The 21,174-nt window shown below is 37.2% G+C and overlaps 1 protein-coding gene across 1 annotated transcript; it reads right to left on the reverse strand.

Annotated features, from left to right (window-relative positions):
* Nucleotides 1-514: 514 nt before the first annotated feature.
* Nucleotides 515-21,018, reverse strand: LOC128241508 (uncharacterized). The gene is made up of 19 exons (XM_052958470.1): nt 20,459-21,018; nt 18,812-18,982; nt 18,300-18,678; nt 17,865-18,127; nt 17,444-17,637; nt 14,377-14,638; nt 13,987-14,146; nt 13,367-13,408; nt 13,043-13,156; nt 12,622-12,827; nt 11,754-11,901; nt 7,488-7,676; nt 6,134-6,246; nt 5,190-5,418; nt 4,075-4,343; nt 3,758-3,851; nt 3,278-3,465; nt 1,655-1,814; nt 515-1,462 (listed from the first exon to the last, which is right to left on the reverse strand). The coding sequence occupies exons 1-19, from the start codon at nt 20,792-20,794 to the stop codon at nt 729-731; spliced, it is 4,251 nt and encodes a 1,416-aa protein (XP_052814430.1). The 5' UTR covers nt 20,795-21,018; the 3' UTR covers nt 515-728.
* Between the last annotated feature and the right edge of the window lie 156 nt (nt 21,019-21,174).

The following is a 21,174-nucleotide window of genomic DNA, read 5'->3' on the forward strand; positions in this document are numbered from 1 at the left end:
GTTCGAGACCACCCATCATCAACGATACCCAACAACGACGAACTAACAAATAATATTTTAATGCTTTATAAATCAGTGAGTTTAAACAACAACAACAACAACAACAACAACAACAACATTTAAGAAATATTTTATCGGGAATTTGTGACCACGTAGCTATAAGTATTTTTTATAAAGGCTGGTATCTAGCGTCCATCAATTTCAGTGATTATGGTTAAAACTGAGCAGTTTAAATGCTTGACTGAAGAATTCGAAAGGTTTGATCATCGACCTTTTTCGGATATATAATGTTTTTTCAATCGAATACCACGTACTAGTATTTGAAATTGCAAATCACTAGAATTTGAAATCGAAAATCAGTTAATTCTTTTTCAAGTTTGTTGTTCATGTTACCGCTTATTCATTTTATATTCATTAAAAATTCCACCTCAAAAATCATTAGCGCATGCTGATCATGAAAAAAGACTAAGTTAAACAACGCAGAAAAAAAACACTTCATGTTATTAACATTTTATTTTGATTTCGGATGTTAACATACACAAACTAATTCCTGTTGACGTCATCTGTAAATGTAACCGGGAATAGTAAATGAAGATTTCGATGACAGCAGTAATAATATACCGCTATAATTTACAGTAAGCATTTCTTTCAGATCACGTTACAATCACTAAAAGGAAATGAATGTTGTTGTTTTTTAAATCAAATAAACAAGTATCCCTGTATGTGCCTTATGTTTTGGCAAGGCACCATCTGAGTTTCTCCTCGTGTTTTGCCACAAATTTCCGGGTCTCCTCGTACTCCTCTGGCGCCGCTGCCTCAATGTGCCACCTGCACCGCGGTACCCGGTACACCGCGTTCTGCCCGGACGCCCACACGAAACGACAAGTACTTGGTTCCAGGAAATCGAATTCCTCACGGCGAGCGATACTGAACCGCGTGTGCACAAACGTCTTTGAGTCTGAGAGGCTTGCAAGGCTTCGCGGTGTGGACACCTTTAGCACTTGCGCCACGAGTATTTTTGTGACCTGAAGGTGGCCCAACCGGAAGCTGAAATCAAGGGGCGTCCAGCCATAGACGTTCCGAGCTATCGCCAGTTTCTGTATCACGTCAGGAAAGTTTTTCACTAATATTTTCATAACAACATCGTGACCCGTAGCGCCACATATATGTAGCATGTTATTCTTGTGGTCGTCCACATGTAACGGATTCACCTTTTTCGTTAGCAATGTCTGTAATACCTCCTCCCTCCCCCAGCCAACGGCCACGAGAAAGGGCGTCATCCCCTGTTCATCCGGAGCATTTACGCTGGCGTCCCTTTTCAGGAGTATCTGGATGACGTCCATATGGCCGGCGTCGCATGCGTGATGAAGCGGTGTTCCCTCCGCAAGGTCGCGCTCTGTCACACTGGAGCCACACCCGGGCTCCCCGCACGATAATAAGTGTTGCACTGTCTTTACGTTATCTGCAGAGTATAAATAAACGTGCATTTTATACGAAGTTCTAGGTTAGTGGTCTAAATACATCAGACTGTCTGATTGATATAAAAACTCTCTGTCACAATCAGTTGACGAGTAAAATCAAAACATTTTCAATCATAACAACTGTACATTTAACATCGTCGTTGTTGTCGTCAACATAATTTTCATCCACGTACCGGCCTTGGCGGCTTCACACAGGGCGGTGCTGGAGGCCCGAATTGACGTGGGAGATGCCCCGGCACCTAGTAGCAGCTTAACCACATCCAACCCTGCACTCTGAACACGAGCCGCCCGTACAAGCGCCACGTCTAGCTGCTCCTGGCTCCATTTCTCACGCTGAAAGGTTTACGGTTCGTCAACAGTTACACACTTCTATTGTTGTTTTAATACCTATACATTTATAAATGTTTTACACTAACAAATGATAAAAACGTATCCATAAAAAAAATAATATGTAACATAATTTATCATCGACCATTATAAATGTTATTACATGGATTAATGCGTGATGACCAATACTTATTTTAGCTATCGGTTTTCACCAAAAACATGGATTGTCAGAATTGTATTATTTTTTGTGCGACAAACTCCAGGAATGTTATAACATTCAAACATGATGTGGAAATGTATAAATGCAACAGCAATGTTCATTCGGAGCTCTTTGGCCATTTTTATCGAAAACAACGTCGGATGTATTTGGACGGTTTACATAATTATACTCAAAAACTCCTTTCGCCTACTACTTTGAAACCTGTGTGTAACTTTGCAGTGGCAGTTTCATAACTAGTATATCATACTGAATAGATGAGTCATAATTAAAATGCAAATACAATATTATTGTGTTCAACTTCAAACTTCAAATTATTAAATTGCTGATGAACAGGACCTTGTGATTCTGTAAGTATGGCCGACTGAATTATTTAAGGTAGGCGATAAATCGCGCCTGAAATGTTGTCAAAAATAACATGTTCCGTAATGGATGTCGCCAGTGCCGACCCCTTGCTGTCTACATATTTGCGATTGTTATCCAGAAATCAGTGCATTGAAAACGCTTAGTGACTGGAGGAACTGTATAGTCGAGACTGACTAAATGAGGTAAATCAGTAGAGATGTGATTGTGAGATGCGTGTGACACTGACAATCTACGTTAAGCAGATGGAGGAGTGTATTATGATGGATAGGAAGGTTGCAGTGGATGGTCTATAGCTTATTTGTAAGACAATACATGTTGCAACAACTTCTTCCATACTGTATTATTGCCTTTGTATCATGCATCATTTACAGCTTACTACTTGTAACATCAATTGACAGTTTGTATGTGAATATCACTTATCGTTTGCAGAATTCACAGATAAATCGTCATTTTAATATTTTTCGTAACGATATAAAACACTATCAGACATTTTTTAAATTAAACCTAATCTTCTTGCACAAAGCAGACGTCAACATTTATAACACATCAGTTATGTTCAGTATTGACGTAACGTACATGTAATTTCAATTCAATCACCTCTTCAATTCTTTGCGTCATCAAAATCAGTCTCGACACCTACTTTACCATTTGCCCACTCTCAGCACTTTCAGTGATTTGATTAATTAGATGTCTTGTATACTAATATCTTATTTAACTGCGCGTTATTGAAGTCATAATGCACCTTTTATAAACCATAAAATAAAAGGAATAAGAACTGGGGCGTTGTTGCGTGAATCGACTGGATGGGGTGCCAACAGAGCTAAATTTACCGGGAATGCCTATCCGCTGTGCAAGATATTCATATAAATAATGGCGATCAACAAACTTTGAGCAGCTCTTTGACAATGTCTGTGCGTCCCAAGTAATCGCTCTCTGCCATTAGGCAAGGCGGAATTTCGATTCCACCGTCTGCCAGCAGTCGGAGCACCTCTAGACTACCGCGCCGGACCGCCATCAGTAGCGAGGACCGCAGTTCGCCCGCAACCCATGGACTCGAGTGCTTCTGGTATAAACCTTCGAACAAACAGTTGCTGTATAATAATCATGGACAAATGAAAGCACACACGTGTATACATGTATGCATTTTATTGTTATAAACATAATAACATAATCATGTAACTAAATGTTTATTGTTCATTTCTTACAGTTTAGTCAGATGAAGTTAATTGCACACGACACATTTTCGGTACTTGAACATGAAGAAAGGAAATAGAACTATTTTTCATCTTTCAATATCTTTTTTTTAATTTTTACACCGTCACCTCAATAAACCGCCCTACCTTGAACATCAGAACATTCCACATACCTGTTTTCCAGAGAGCCCGGACCAGGCCGACATTGGGCTTGTCCTGATTTATAGATGAGAACATCAGACCCACAGGTCGCCGACTGACACCTTCCTGTTAGCACAAATAGATTGAAGTAACCGAGAACAGTAATGTAGTACAAAGTGGGGAGGAAGTAGCGTTCCGTGACAATGTTTATATAACGTTGATAACACAAGTCAGTGAAACATTATCAACCAACGAAGTAGCGTATCATCAATCTTTTTATTGTAATTTTCTAAGAGCATGTTTTACTCTGCATAATATACGAGGTCAAGACAATTCGACACACACGAACCTTGACGCTGCTATCCTCCGCCAATACGATGTGCTCGGACTCCCCGCGCTTCTCCAGATACGTGAAAAAGAACTCCCGGAAGCCCGGGTCACGCAGCACGCGGTGTGTTGCCATGGCAACCACATGACCGTAGTTGATATAGTGGTCGATAGATTGGGAGAGCAGCCAGAAGTGGTCAGGTGATATACGCATGGCAAACACCTGGTTTCGAGACTTCAGAAGGTTCTCCTCAGTAAACACGTAGTCCAACAGAAACTGGAGCTCACACGCTGAAATGTTCGATGTCATTCTTCGATGCTCTTATCTTTTAACCATCTTTTAAATATTCATGAAAATTCAATAGATATTATTCATGCAAATTCAATGGATATGAAATAATTTCGTTTCTAACTTCTTCAAAAAGTCATATTAAGTTTTATATATATTAAAGTTGTATTTACTATGAGAAAGTCTTTAATAAATTTACCTTATTCCAGCCTAACTTTGTATATTGATATTTCGTATTGGACTTGCATTCTTTCAGTAATAAAATGTTCTGTGTGAAGATAGGTAACCTTTGGATAATCGAAAATAAATATCGTGCTGGCACAACCTCGGACATTGAACATTCAAAAACAATGGTCGTGCTGGAACGACATTGGACATTCAAAAACCAAAGCAAAGGTCGATCCTCAACACTCAATCTTAACAAAAAAATAAATAAAATACAAAACGCCGAAGAAACTGGTACGTTTAGATTTTATTAGTATATAATTCTACTTTATACAATGACAGCCCCCTTTAAGAAAAAAGGGGATTAAAATGAATCAAATAAATTTAAACCAGTTTCGTATATGGTATATAAAATTCGTCCAAAATGCCCCCCCCCCACACAATGTCACCACTTTAAGCAAATTCAATTTAGGTTATGGTGGAGGGGCGCAAGTTAAAATAATAAGATATAACGTTTTTTAAATGAATATATAACATATTTTGTGCATAAGACAGCGTCAAGACAAAATCAGTTTGACTTGCGTCTGTACTTTTTATATCATTTCGCCTCGGTCAATAACGTCTGTCTTTATACATATCATAAAATATTTCTCAGGTTATTATTGCATAATATAAAGTCATACTTTCTAGTACATGCTGTGGGTGCCGTTTCACAAATGATGACATCATAAGTTCCATGACGCTCTCGTGCGAAAACGTATAGCAGTCTATGTTCTTCTCCCAGTAGACGTAAGGTGTGAGCTGGCCTGAGAGTGACGTCAGTAGCTGTTCCGGAAGTTTCTCAGTGATGGGCACCTTACACACTTCTGCCAGAGACTGAAGCTGCTGAAGGAACGTCTCATCTTGGAGATCCTTAAAAACAGAATTTTATGCTTCATGTCAGCCATAAATTAAACATAAATGTCCTGAAATTTTATAAACCGAACGCTTTACATGTGTTCTTTATTCATTCGATACCATTCATGTACATGGAGGTGTTCTGCACGAGGAAGTGTACTTCAAATTATAAAGTTCTAGGGATCATTCTGACTGGTTCATAGCTTTTCCTCTGTTTCATAAAAAACGATTTCATTCATCATCGTTTTTTATTTCAAAATGACTTCTACTTCCATTCTTGAAATAACATTAGACATTACATTGAACTCGACGGATATCCTCTAGTTCTTTATATTTCCACTGATAGACTTCTATGTTGGAGAATATAAAACACCAACTATCATGCAACTATCTAAAAAACTAAGTGTACTGTTGCCATTGTATAATACGAGTGTTTTACGTTTGTTTGTTGTATCACAAAACAGGGTGGAGCTAAAACACGTAATGCTGCCTTCAACACTTGGAATGGCGATTATGTCACATATAACACCATTCAATTTACATGTATGAGAAGGGTCGTCATATGTATGAATTAAAGAGTCACCCATGACATACCTAGGTGAAAGCATCATAATAAAATTATTGTAATGCTGTTACCACTGCACGTTGACTGCTACGTCAAATAAGTCGGTTGCGGCGTTCCATAGTCACTCAAAGATATAGCTCGATACACACTCCTCTTAGTACTAACCCTGAGTTTTTTGGCGTAAAGCCTGGCTCCCGGTTGAAACATCATCACGACTAGGGCGAAGTATGCGCGGATGTCTGACCGGTGTAACGTTTCCAAGTCGCCTTCTAGAACGTCTGGAATAAATAACAATATGTATGTGGGCGTGTGAACTAGAGCACGGCACGTTAAAAGACATGGGAGACATATGTACAATTCTAGGCGATAAAATGCAGTTAATTGATATCAAACTTGAACGGGCTCACAGACTAGCTCCGTTGTGACAGGGAGGACGTTTTAGAGAGAGCCCCAGCTGCGCCGATAGGACCAGTACTCGTCTGTAAGACAGCACAGTTGGTGTATATCACGTTATAAATTACGTCATATATGCTACGTCGGACGGCAACATTTTGCTTAAAATAAGACTTAAATCAAAGATAACTTTTTTTTAACTACACCATTTCAAATAAAACAAAGGGCAGTCTATGCCGCTTACAGAGCCCCGCCTTCGTATTATTACCGAAGTTTAATCAGGTGATTAGTTTCATCAAACACTTAGACAAACCTGTTTCCAAAATAATGTTTTGACAATGCTCCATCAGACGGCCGTATTGTGAAAAAGTTTGTCGAAGTGTTTTAAGAAACTACACTCTATATCAAACTCTGGTAAAAGACCATAGGTGGGGCTCAGTAAGCGGCATAGACTGCGCTATGTTTCATTTAAAATCGTGAATAAATAGGAAAGTTATCTTTGTTTAAAGTCTTCATTCGAAGCAAAATATTGCCTTCCGGTGTAGCATTTATGACGCAATTCATCATGTAGTATACATACACTGTATACGAATATAAAGAATGTCAGTGAAACGCCTCCTGTATTATGTATCAAACATTTACCTATTGAAAAACGTGTTTGGCTTACACTGATCAGAAATCATCGTAAATGAACATTTGCAATCGAAACGTAATTTCCATAACCTCATTTTCTAAGGAAAGGAAATCATTATTACCTCATATTTACAGAAATACCTGGTATGCACTAAATCGTTTAAACTCTGTATTATTACATTACATTATTTCAATTTCGAGCTGTGCTATGTTTGAATTAGAAAGTTTTACCTTATTTTATTAGCTGCATTATATATACATGTATACATATATATTATATAATCTCTATTACAAATGTAATTTGTATTGCGTGTTTAGACTTCTCTTCGCATAGTGTATGTGTTGAGTGTAAATTTAAATTTTCAAACTGTCAAAAAGTACATTTATCATGTTTGTAATTGTTTAAGTGGTTCGTTTACTAGTATGTAGATATGGTTGTTGCAAGCTGTTTTTTATTATTCATACACGATCAATTAGCTCAGGTCAAGGGTACCTATTGGATGCTCAAAGAAGTGTGCCCACATGTCATGTAGGCGGCGCTGAGAGACGTAGAGGGCGCAACACTGGGGGAATCCAAGGGAGCCCGTGTGGAGGTGCGCGTTCCGGTAGATCTCGGCACGGACCTGGCTGTCAACCAGGATGTGGTAGGAAAGCATCTGCCGCATGTCCGCGGAAGTTAGATCTGTTTGGATGGTATTTTGAAAACGACATATGACAACCATAAGATATTGCATGCTAGATGAAAAAACGGAAGCGAGTCCTAGATCATATTGGTAATACATTTACGAACATGTTAAGAGTAGCTTTAACGGACTCGCTCATGTTTCCCCCAACTTTATTTCCGGATATGCATCTAAAACCTTAAATAATAACTAGTTCAGTCTTTAATACCGAACATGCCAAAAAATACACATTCAGTATAAAAAGATATATTTTGGTCTTAGTTGGGTGCGAACTTACACTACAGTCAAGTGGAAATATTTGAAAACTGATAGCCCACAAAGCCTCATACAAAATTTCAAAATAATTTAACCATAAAGCCTTTTCTTGAATCACGTTAATAAGTCTATTCAAAATCGCGGACTCCAAATACAATATTTGAGCATTTATCAACATTTGTTGATGGTTTCCAGCCGTCAGTATCTCAGTTTAAATATTTCCAATAGTTTTTCACACTTTATTTCGCCATTCAAAAACATGTATACATGTATTTACAAAAAACATGAGCGTGTCCCCGTTAACAAGCGATCTCAGGTTACGTTTGTTATTTCGTAAAAATAGCCGTGTTGATAACTCAAATCGTCCACGAAATAGTCATTTTAAAAAGTCCGAGTGGTTCGACCAAGCGTGCCGAGAGGCCAAATTGTTGTTCAAAAATGCTTTATATGTCTATAATTGTGATAAGAATGATAATAACAGATCAATTATGATTGAATATAAGATAGCCTACAAGCGATTAGTTAAGCGTAAACGAAGAGTCTACGAAAACAGTAAAATTAAGGAAATTGAAAGGTTGAGGCATTCTAAGCCACGTGATGTTTAGAAACTATTTAAAAAGAATAAACCTAATTCAAATCACAATGTTTCTATGGATGATTTCTATAATTACTTTTCATCATTGCAAAATGATATACCTTCAGCTGAAAACCATGAAGCAAGCTTTTTTAGCAATAACCATGATTTTGAAAATATTAATTGTAGGTTCGAGGAACTAGATAATCCTATTACTTCTGAAGAAATAAAAAAGTAGTTAAATCACTCCAGAGGGGTAAAGCATTTGGTAATGACCAATTATTAAATGAGTATTTTATCGAGGCATTCGATATTCTGTCGTCACACCTAGTTGATTTATTTAATGCTATTCTTAATTCGTGTCACTTTCCATTGGAGTGGTCTAAAGGTATTATTGTTCCTGTATACAAAAAGAACGACTCAAGCAACCCAAGTAATTACCGTGGGATTACATTAGTAAGCTGTTTTGCAAAGGTTTTTACCGGAATATTAAATAAAAGAGTAACTGACTGGGCAGAAAATAATAATATACTGAGCGATTCTCAATTTGGATTTCGTAGGGGTCGGTCTACTACAGATGCAATTTTTATATTAAATGCAATTGTACAAAAACTGCTACATGATAAGAAAAGGTTGTACTGCTCTTTTATTGACATGAAACGTGCTTTTGATAGTGTCAGTTTACATAGCCTTTGGCTAAAGCTTTTTAGAGCAGGAGTTGATGGGAAAATGCTTAGAATAGTCAGGAATATGTATGCGAATGTGAAATCATGTGTAATTTTTTTTGCACTTTTCGTCGATGATCTTGAGCTATTTTTAGAAGATAATCCTGTAAGCGGACTTACCTTAGATGATATCACTGTTATACTAATGTTATTTGCCGACGATATGGTAATTTTTGGCAATACTGTTGATGAATTACAAAATAGATTAAATTTGTTGCATGTTTATTGTTTGAAATGGGGACTAGAAGTTAACATAGAAAAGACAAAGATTATGGTATTTCGGAAAAGGGGCAATCTACGTGAAAATGAAAAATGGACATATGACAATAAATATCTTGAAACAGTTGATGATTTTAATTAGCTTGGAACAGTTTTTAACTACACCGGGTCCTTTGTTTTAAACCAAGAATCCATAGCAGGGAAAGGTATTAAGGCTCTTTATGTACTTATGAATAATACAAAGCATTACAATTTTAAGCCTCGCGTCCTTTGTCAATTGTTTGACGCCTTTGTTGGGGCCACGTTGAATCATGGGTCTGAGATATGGGGATTTTCAAAATCGAAAGAGATCGAGCGAATTCATCTTAAATTTTGTTAATACATTCTAGGTGTTAAAACGAGTTCATGCAACATGGCCGTTTACGGTGAAATAGGTAGATATTCTCTATACGTCAATAGATATGCTAGGATTATAAAATTTTGGTGTACAACTATTTCTACCGACAACATTATCACAAAAGAATTATATAATGACATGTTAGGGAACCTTGATTATCGTAACAATTGGGCCAATAAGGTAAAATCTTTGTTAGATATGTATGGTTTCTCATATGTGTGGTTAAATCCAAACTCAGTTAATTTGAAAAACTTTCATATTATGTTTAAAAATAGAATGCTCGATGTGTTTAAGCAATCATGGTATGAAGGGATAAACAATAGTAGTACTTTATGCACATATAAACTAATTAAGGAACATTTTGAAATTGAACTTTACCTAGAGTATTTACCAAAGAAACGAAGAATGTCTTTGTCTAAGCTAAGATTGTCATCTCATAAACTGTATATAGAAACCGGCCGATATGGCCGAAATAGAACAGATAGAGCCCAACGTTATTGTACTGTGTGTAACTCTAATGATTTAGAAGATGAATATCATTTCATCATAATATGTCCGGTATATAATGACTTCAGAAAAAAATGATTAAAAGATATTATATTAGAAACCCAAGTATGTACAAGTTTATCGAACTAATGTTATCGAAAAACGTAAGCATACTAAGCAGCTTAAGTAAATTTATAAATCAAGCATTTATGTTAAGAAATTCCTTAATTAATAACACCGTTTAGATCTTTCAAGTATTATGACATTTGTGAATAGCCTCCCATAATACTTTATTACTGTATTTAATATATACCCCACAATTTGATTTTGATATGTATCTTGTTTCCCTTTTTTGATACCTTATTTTTTATTATTTTTGTTTGCTCTTTAATTTAACTCACTTATAGTATTCTCTTTTCTTTGTATTTAGGCCATGAATCGTTGTGACCATACTGAATATTTATATGTGTGTTTATATATTCTATATTTTGTCAAGAAACTGTTACATAACATGTTTACGACAATAAACATTTCTGTCTGTCTGTCTGTTATAAAAGGGATTTATTTAGTAGCATTGCTATTTCTATTAACAGTTATTGTGTTTAAAGCTGCACTCTCACAGATATACCGTTTTTACTTCTTTCTTTTTTATTTTTTGTCTTGGAAAGATCAATTTTTTGCGTAAATATCTGCAAACCAATGATTTAATATTGCCAACAAAAGATCAGATCGTAGATTTTCATATTTCCGTTCGAAAATTAATGTTTTCTGGCTTAAACCGTTACTAACGGTTTAAGAAAAATACATAACACATCAATTTTTGAACTAAAATATAAAACTCTGTGATCTAATTTTTTGTCAGCAGTCTTATATCACAGGTTTTCATGGATTTTCGCAAAAATTGGGTCGTTCCAAGATAAAAAATAAAAAAAGTTGTAAAAACGGTATATTTGTGAGAGTGCAGCTCTAAAGCTACTCGATTATGATTTTTTTTTATAAAATGAACTTTTTTGTATATAACTAATTAAAGTGTGGCCAATTATTATGAGTGTTAAAACTAAGATACCAAAATCTGGAACCCTTCAGCAAATGTTGACATATTTTCTCAACTATCGTCTTTGAAGAACACAATTTTCATTAGCGCTATAGTTCTTTTGGTCTCTTTATTTCGGCTTTGATGTTGCAACTGATTGATTGACTGATTGATTGATTGAAGACTGATTGATTGATTGATTGATTGATTGATTCACGGGATGTATAAGTCCTGCAGGTGATCTAGTGGTGAAGGCGTCGTTTTTTTCTTTACTTTATCGGATTGGGTTCGCCAAAATATTTTTTTACTCTATAATTGGATGTTTTTCTGCAATATCGATACCATGGAGTAAAATAAAGTAAAAGTCAATAAGTCTCTTTACATCACCTTTAGAGTTGAATTCCACGATGTGGTCCTTGTGGAACAGTTTGTATTTGGCAAGCGTCTGTACGCATTGATCATACACGTGTTTTCGCATGGTGATCACGATATACGCCCGCTTGCCTGCACGTGCTTGACTGGCGCAGCTCCACATCTGCAAGAAAGAAACTTTTCTTTTACATAGTGATAGTATAACGTCCTAACCTAAACTAGCTGACTAGTGTTTTATCACACATATTTGTGTTTTGTGAAATGGGTCAGGGCCTTAAGAATGGCTTTGTGAATTGACCCAGCATATCCTAAAACTGCAATTAAATTGCCGTTCTAGTAGTTGTAATTATTTTATTACTTTCGGTATTAAATTGTTTCATTTTAATTTGTTGGGGACAGAGGTGGGCTTAGGATTGAAATTCTGAGGCTTATTTTGGTGGGAAAAGTATACTTTTTGATATCGTGAATGTGACCCACACAACAACACACAAATACCACTGCAGACTTTGTGACGCCTTTACGTAACCACGGGTTGGTACATAATAAAGCCAATTATAAATCTTTGATGTAATTATTCATTTAAAAGTTCTTACAAATGCTTTGAATCCATCTAAAAACATTATAAGTAAACATGTACAGCTTTAATCAGTATTGGCAAACAGACTGGAACACAGTTTAATACTGACTTAAACTAAATGTTACTGACCCTATCACGTTTAACATATACTAAAATTTGTGTTTTAAGAAATACATATACAATGTATGATTTTTTAAAATATACAATGTATGATTTTTTTAGCAACTTAGTCAAAGGACTGCTAAGATTGACATATATATTGATAACAACATGTTTCCTGTGACAAGAGCCTGACATGGTCGCCACCTGTTCAAACTTAGGTTCCCAGGACCGCAGATCTTGCTCAAGTAAGTACATGCTGCCAAACATATCGTCCACGAAGAGTGAGGCGGCAGTGCGCGTATCCAGGAAGCCTAATTTCGAAGGGTCCGTCAAAACCGCAGCCTCGTCCGCGTCCCATCGACTTGCCAGCAGCGCTACAGCCGCCGTCGTCTTACCCTCCCCTGAGTTGCCTGTCAATAGTAGAACCAGTAAATATGTTTTACATAGGTGATTTTAATTTTTTAATTTTTAAATTGTGTTCAATGTTCAGTGTCAAATTACATGTGAATGAATAATAACTGTCTCAAAACATCATAACGCTGTCAATAAATAGTCTATTTTTCCAGTGTTGAAATCATTCCCCGGAATGCATAGCCGCCCGTAATCCCCTACCGCCGTGACTTACCCACAATAACTACGACTCCGTGCTTCTCAATTGTTTCCGCCGCTGCCTCATACGACCGGAACTTCACGAACAGTTTTGGCTTCCGATGCCGCGACATGAACCGCCGGGTGAACTCTTCAGGGATATGAAGGTAAATTGGAATTGCCGGAGTTTTAAACAACTTGTTCATGTTATTTAAGTTTTAAACTTGACGAAATAAGATATCAATGTATCTGTGTTTTCCAGATTGCCCTTACAAATATGAGCTTCCTTTTTAATAGCGTTTTAATTGGAAATGTTGTGATGAACTACTTAAGAAAAATAAAGGATGTCGAAACAATGTACCTTTTGTCTCATTGACGACATCCCAAGCTTGCTTCAGAGGTGCTGACAAATATAGATGTAAACTAGGGTCATCATAAAAATACGTTTAAATGAATTATAACTGTCTACAAACAACATTCGGGAAGCGACAAAGGTAATCATACTAAAATATCTTTACTGTATTCATTATGTCGAATTAGAGAGCGGACACTGTAAAGACAGTTGTTTGACATTCAAGGCCATGACTCTTGAGTGACGTAGGCAACATGGCTGGTTATGTAGCAAGAAAAAGATATTATACACATTCGGGCCAAATCTAGTGATGATTAAAGGGTAAATACTCTTGAGTGACTTAAGCGATACGGCTGGTTATCAAGATTGTCCGAGACAATATGCAAATACACGTTATGGGCAAATTTAGTGATGATCGGACACAGGCTTTACAAGTTATTGATCGGGTAAGACCAAAATGAGGAAATTTCTATAATTAACGGGCGATAACCCATCCATCCGTCCGTACGCCGCGGGTAAAGCTATAATTAGTCCCGTTTTAAAACGGGCGTATAAAACGCTTTGGAGCTTAACACATTTAATAGGCTCTGTGTAAAAGGCATTTTAAATTAATAATGAATTATTCTTGCCTATCTTGCCGATGTTTCTATCGCCAAGTTCCGATGCCCAACCCTTCAACAACAGAACAAGCTTTTCTGTGTCACTGACTTCCGGTTCTTTCTTCTGTAAAGCATCTAAGCGATCGAGGCGTTCCTTGATTGAACTCTCACTGGCCAGTCGTTTGGTTACCTGAAGGTTTATATCGCAATCAGTGACGATGATTCAAGTAACATCATGATCGCGCGATTTCATAGGTTAACAAACAGTTAAGTGCTTATAATCTAGACCGTAATAAGTAGATACAAATTCAAAATCTTGAAACAATATTTTCCGTAGATCTATAATTCTATAAATAGTACGTATATTATCATAATTATTCTGGTGCTTCAAGTTTGGCAAACATTAATTAAAACACTTACTTTCTTGAAATCATCATTTTTTCTTTTATACTCGTCTTCAAATAGTGTCCGTTCTTTTATGTCAAGAAGAAAGTTGCGGAGGTCGCGAATTCTGGTGACATCTGCAACCTCGCTAGTGTCACTCTTTGCTGCCTTCCATCGCCAGATGACGTCATTCACTCGCCGGTACCTACACATGTGACGTAATAACCAGAAAAGTAACACGTGATCAAGCTGCTCCAGCTGAACTTCCACCCCTGTTTCTGGATAAATGGTCTTCCATCTGTAATCAAATCAGTTCAAGTGAAATGTGATTTATACAAGAATCAGGCGCGTAGCTGCCTACACGCGAGTTCGCGGCTGAATCCATATGAATCTGACTAAATAAATCAAAAAAATCAGCCAAAGTTGCAGTATGCATGCTTGACATCATGATCCCAAAACTGTCCATTTTCCAGTTCTAGCTAAATAAAGCACATCAGAACGCCCAGAATGCACCAGATTGCACCATTGTTTTGAAATTTTCCGGGGTGTCATGCCCCCGAACACTCTTAGCACACTTATGAATCACATGAATAGAGAGCTAGCTACGCCCCTGACATTGGTTGTTGGAAAGGAAAACATTTTTTCAGAGAGTCTTGCTTTTATATCGGATGTTAACAAGCCAACATATGTATTGCTAATCGGTACAAATAGTATTTTTTCTATACTAAGGCCACACCAAATTGATATTTCGTTCCGCGGATTTACCGCTCCTATTTTTTTGAAAATGTAATTTTTATTTTTTTTTGTGCGCCCGCACCTCCATTTTGATCGCCAAGCAGATTTTTTTCAGGTAATCATTTATTAAAAGGTTAAAAATAATCAAGTATAATTTTTCTACGCTAGTTTTCGTGTTTTGTAAAGGGAAGTTACCGATGCGTAGTGTTTTATACTGTATATCGATCGGTTTAGCATGAGTCATTCGGAACTCCTCGGCCATTTTTTTTCAAAAACAACCTCGGATGTATGCAGGTACATCAGTTGAAGTAGTTCGTAAATTTTTGAATTATATCATTAATTAAATATAGTGTTTTAGAGTTGTATTTATTGATCTAAGTTTAAATTGATTGCCATTGAATTGTATTATTGCAAACATATTTAAGAATCCCAAGAGTAATGTCACAAAGTTTAACTGCTAAATAAAATTACTACGCGATCTACTTGCAGCGGACTTAAACGTACCACTTTTTGAGTATGTAAACGAGTATGTAAACCGTCCTAATACATCCGAGGTGGTTTTCGATAAAATGGCCGAGGAGCTCCGAATGAGCATGAGTTTCAATAAATTCAATCAAAATGGCGGCTTCCGGTATAAACAATGTGGCTCGAAGTTTGGAAATTAAATCTTATTTTTTACAATAAATATGTTTTGAGCATGCTTGAAGTCATTGTTGATCGTCTCATGCACTGAAGGATCATTAATTAAGGCAATAAAGCATGTGTATCTGAGACTGGTAGCGATTATATTGCGTAATTAGTGACTCGTTTTGAAATTGTTTTGAAATCGGAATGATCAACTTAGAACAATTTTATTCAAGTCATAATACAGGGGACCAAAATTTTACCTCGTTACGACGATGCTGAAGATGACAGGTCAGCTTAACTGGAACATGAGTCATTGTTTGGTCCAAATTGATGTATCAAGCTCATTTTTGATCAAATTCTGACAAAACAACAGTTTTGAACAAATATCTTTTCACAAACAGCGATATAAATAATGGTCTGGATATACCTCAACATAAGTAAGCCTAAGTTTATCACCTTATATTTTGTTTTTATTTGCAGCATAATGCGGGATTGTAATGCACTTGTCAATTGTAACCACTGCCCCGCCCACCCCTCGCCCTCGTTCCGGTGGTATACCGGGGACAGCGGAGGCAACGGGCTGTGTTTTTACCTTTCAGGTGGCCCCGCAGTGCCTAGTGAATGTGGTTTTGTCTTCATATTGAAAATAGTCAGGAATGGGCCTCACATAGGTATCCGGGGTTGCGGGGCCATTTGGCAGCGATTTTATCTGCAGTGTGTCCCTGCAGGTCGGGTATTTTACCCGGGTTTTGAGAGACCGGAAGTCAAAGTCCCCGCTATACCGGACTTGGTGGGGGGGGGGCATATAAAATTGGCTGGTGCATAAAAAACATCTAAATAACCAAAAAAAGTACTCTGAAAAATACCCTTGTTCTTTTTGTTTTAATAAGCACATGTCATTGCATTTCCTGTGATAATAAAAACAAAATTTAGTCTGTGTTATATGGAGTCTGATGTTTGATGATGCCTGTGTAAGTGATAATTTTTTACAAATCCAAAATCAATCCTAAGTTATGTCTAAATACAGTTGCATATGATGTTAAAATGATTCAGGTAGATTTATATCAGTCGTTTCAAACTTTTTACTAAAAGCAGGGTTATTTATTATTATGAATGGTCGTCATATTAAAGTACTTTTTAACTATATAAGAAATAAGATTTATCCATATAATGTTTGTACTAAACATGGATGAATAAATAGTATGTATTCCGACATTTTCCCAATGTCCATTAGAGGTTCAGTTCAAGATGGCATTAAAATGGGTTTAAGAGCAATTATTTTGAACAATCTTTCTTTATATTGAATATAAGGAAAACTATATTTTTCGCTCTTCGCTCGCTTCGGTTTTTATGAAAACTGCCATATTTTTTTTCGCTCGCTCGCTCCATTTTTTTTTGGCAAAAATCCGAGGAACTAAACATTAATTTGGTGTGGCCTGATATTATAAGTTACGGAGCTAGTAGAGCCAGATATGGAATATACGGGGCAAATGAAACCATATCGGATGAGAGCGTTAGATATAACGTATATTTCACGTCGAAGACCTGTTTAGATGTTTAATTGTTTCATTTATTCATCAGAATATTCATTGGAATCGGAAAACAGACACCATTTTGGTACGATATAAATTTGGTGACTCAATATGGAAAAATATGGGGTCACCGCGTGACCAGTCCTGAACCAATAGCGTTGCGTCATTTATGTTGGAGGCGTGATATACTGTAATGCCGTAAGGATAACCTTGAGCTTATGATTCTCTCAGTCGATGCGTAGCCGGTGATCTTCTTCCGGTTTGCGGCCAAGAAGAATTCAAACGTCTGGTAGGGCTGCATGCTGCCAAGGAAGCGCCGGAAAGCATCCCTCAGCAGCTCCGTGCCGACTTCCACGCATGCCAGACACAATCGGATGTAGTTGGTTTCCGGCCGCATCAAATGCTATTTTAAAAAATACTATATTATATTGTCGTAATGCTAAATCTCTTGAAACACATCTATAGATACTAGTATATATATATATATATATATATGCTCACAGACCAATTATTATTGAATATACCTGAAGTTTATGCACTTCCGCGCAATATTGCAAAGCACATTACTCTTTGCGAGATTTACACTACGGAGTTAAAACTATAACACCTCAACCCACGACCTCTACCCACCAGACCAGCTTTCTCCTTCCTCATGAAGACCCGGGAGATGCGGTACCTCGAGTAGATCAAGTTGGACGAGTAGTAATAGTACCGCGCGTGGTAAAAGGCCTGGCGGCGGTCTGGGGCGGCCGCGAACCGCGCGTGGTACAGCGCATGCTTCTTCACATTGTTGTCAACCAGCCGACCTTTGCGGTCTCCGCCTCCACCGCGACCGACAGTCCTCCAGGCCCCATGGTAAGAGCGAGGGCTCAGGTCGAGAAAACTCATGTCATCTACGTGGTTATATATACGGATTATATAATGTGTTTACCAGATACAAAATATATCAGAAATGTATATACATGTACATGCACTATATAAAATGAATATTGTATAAGAAGAAGATATGTTTATGTTTGTACTTAACAGGACTGTCGATGTTGAAAAGAAGCCCTCAATACCAACCAGTTTTGTATTGTTTAGATGCAGATTTCTTCTTGTCCAAGGTTATTTTCACTTTCCGGGTAGTTACCGCCTTTCGTCTATCCGTCCGCTGTCTCTCTTTCACTCGATTATCAGCTGGTCCCTGTCCAGGCTGATTTTCCTGTTTACCTGTATCAGCAACCACGATCTGCCGACTTGGGTGAGTTTTCCCTACCTGCACCGGAAGAGAAGGAGGGGACGTTTTCTGTTCCCCTATGTCGCTAGGCAGTTGTAGTTTCTGGGGTGGCAGATCGAGGGCTACCGGTTTGGAGGGACCGTCTACAGGGCAGCTCAACCGGCTCAATGCGATTGTCATCTCCTCTGCCAGAGAGCCCGGGTCAACCTCGGACGTCGCTGGGTCCTACCAACAGTACTTAGATCAATGTTGATGTCTAACTACATAACTTTTTACGCTTCTGCATGTCATGTTAGAAAGAAACATAATTTCCTCTTTCCTTCCTTGAAAATAGTGTTTACTTTCCACAATCACTCACCTTTTGTTCGTACCTGTCGATCCTCTGCTGCAGGAGGACAGTGTCCATGGTGCGGCCTGAAGTAGAGACGCCGTTCGGATCGGTGCTTATGATGCGACCGGAAGGGGAGGCTCCCTCGTAAACGGCGTCCATGGTGCGACAAGCAGTGGATGCTCCGTCCAAACTGGCAGACTGACCACGAAAAAAGAAATCATAGATTTCCCGATTGGTGAGTGACAGACTGAGCGTGAAAAGAACTTCTATTCAATTATTTGAATATTTAAACCTCATTCTGTCACGTGTTTCTGGTCCGATTTTAAAAATCCAACCATGAGGGTTTGCCAGTTGCCAGTTTGCCCGAGAGTCGGATATTTATATCCGGACCGGACACGCATGATTTATATTTATTCGAACATGCCTTAAACTAATTTTTTGTGAAAATTTGACACAGGGAAACTCATCTTTGTACATTTCACCAAAAAGCGCGTGCGATGATGTCTACTGACGTCATGACGCGAAGTATTTTTTATTCACTGCATACGTCATAAAGTGCCTTCAGTAGAACGTCTTTTAAGCAAATTCAGGGTTATTTTGTGTTTCTTTTCTTTTCCTACACCATTTTAAATGAAACAAAGGGCAATCAATGAATGCATTTAAGATGTAATATTTGCTTTTAAAACAATAAATAAGTAAAAACAAAAAAGTAACTCAACTGTACCGTAAACAAATGTATGAAGTATATAGTCCATAAAATCAACAGTAATTGATATCTAAATTAAAACCCCAACTTGCACTAAAACAAAACTCTCATAGTCCATCAAGAGCCGTGTTTAGGACAAAACAGGGTTAGGCAACCTAATTGTATGATATCCGTAAACAACTGTGTGAAGTATTAAAGCGGCACTCTTACAGATTGAACGTTTTGACAACTTTTTTTCTCTTTTTTTTGTGTCTTGGAACGAGCCAATTTATGCGAAAATGAATGTAAACCAGTCATATAAGACGGCTGACAAAAAGTAAGCGTGCAGATTTTTATTTTTTAAGTTCATAAATTTATGTTTCATGCATTTTGTTTTAAACCGTAAGTAACAGTTTTAGCCATAAAACATTAATTTTGGAACGGAAAAAATGAACATCTGATCTTTTGTCATCAGTCTTTTATCACTGGTTTGCAGATATTTTCGCAATAAAATGCCCATGCCAAGATTAAAAATAGAAAAAGTTGTAAAAACGGTAAATCTTCGAGAGTGCAGATTTAAGTCAATTGAATAAAAGGTATTGAAGTTACATTGTATTAGTGAAAATCTCAACTTGCCCTTAAATTTAAACCGGACACAATGTGCTCTTAAAATTTAACTTTTTAACTTTCGTTTTCAAGTCAATCAGGAGCCATAACTTGTAATTTGAATGATATGAAGCAATGTTATATAAGTGTGTGATGGTTTTGAATAACTGAATAAATAAAGTGAATTGAATTATGGGTATTTGAGTTATAAGTGGAAATTCCAAAATTCCTTAACACTTTAACCGGACGCCGACACACCGACGCTGAGGCGGATGGAATAGCCCTCCTTACTCTTCGAAATGTCGAGCTCAAAATGGATTCTGAAATGGTTTGCATAATTAATGATACAAGCATGTTTGTTTAAAGAATAAAAACAGTCTTACTTTGTTAATATCTGGCAGTATGATACTGTTTTCCGAGCCATTTTTGTCATTCACTTCAGGAAATATGTCTAGTGTTGTAGATTTATTGCTCACGGTTTTGCTATTTTCTGCTCCTTGATTGAAAGATGGATTGTGTTTGTCGCTAGTGGCGTCATTCAGTCGGTCACCGGCAATATTCTTAGATCGTGCCGAAATTTCATCTTCATCATTTGCCGTTTTATTTTCAGACTGGCGAGCATTTCCGCTAGCTGAGGGCAAAATACCATTTTGTACAGTTTTGTCCGATTTGGTTGTCCACTCGCGTCCGGCGTCTGCGGATGTTTCATCAACACGCATGTTTCTGGTATGCAGATAATGACTATTTCCTTTTCAACATGTATTGTCTAGTATATATGAAAGTAATGTGTACCTAGTAAACGCCTACACTCGCAGTTGCTACTTGTTTCTTACTTATAAACAACATTTTTTCACAATTTTGTAAGAACAAATTAATTTTAAATACAAAAGGTTTCTTTATCTTGGAGCATAAAATAGTTCTTTATCTTCTTGATAAAAATCAGTACAAGTTCCTTTTTTGGGTGTAAATCTTCAAGTGTGTTTTTACACTGGACTGAATACTTAAGCCTATTGTTTGTGTGATTGTTAATTGTTCCGCCCAATAGCTTCATGAAATCCGACACGAAACACTAGCAATTCAAAACAAACTATTAAACGTG

The sequence above is a fragment of the Mya arenaria genome, chromosome 7, assembly GCF_026914265.1.
Source record: "Mya arenaria isolate MELC-2E11 chromosome 7, ASM2691426v1".
NCBI classification, from domain to species: domain Eukaryota; kingdom Metazoa; phylum Mollusca; class Bivalvia; order Myida; family Myidae; genus Mya; species Mya arenaria.

Excerpts from the sequence above, each read along its gene's own strand:
- LOC128241508 (XM_052958470.1), bottom strand. The coding sequence starts at position 20,794 with ATGCGTGTTGATGAAACATCCGCAGACGCCGGACGCGAGTGGACAACC. Across the intron at positions 13,409-13,986 it reads TAGAAACATCGGCAAGATAG|CACCTCTGAAGCAAGCTTGG; the intron begins GCAAGAATAATT and ends TATATTTGTCAG. Across the intron at positions 6,247-7,487 it reads CTTCTTTGAGCATCCAATAG|ACGTTCTAGAAGGCGACTTG; the intron begins GTACCCTTGACC and ends TATTTATTCCAG.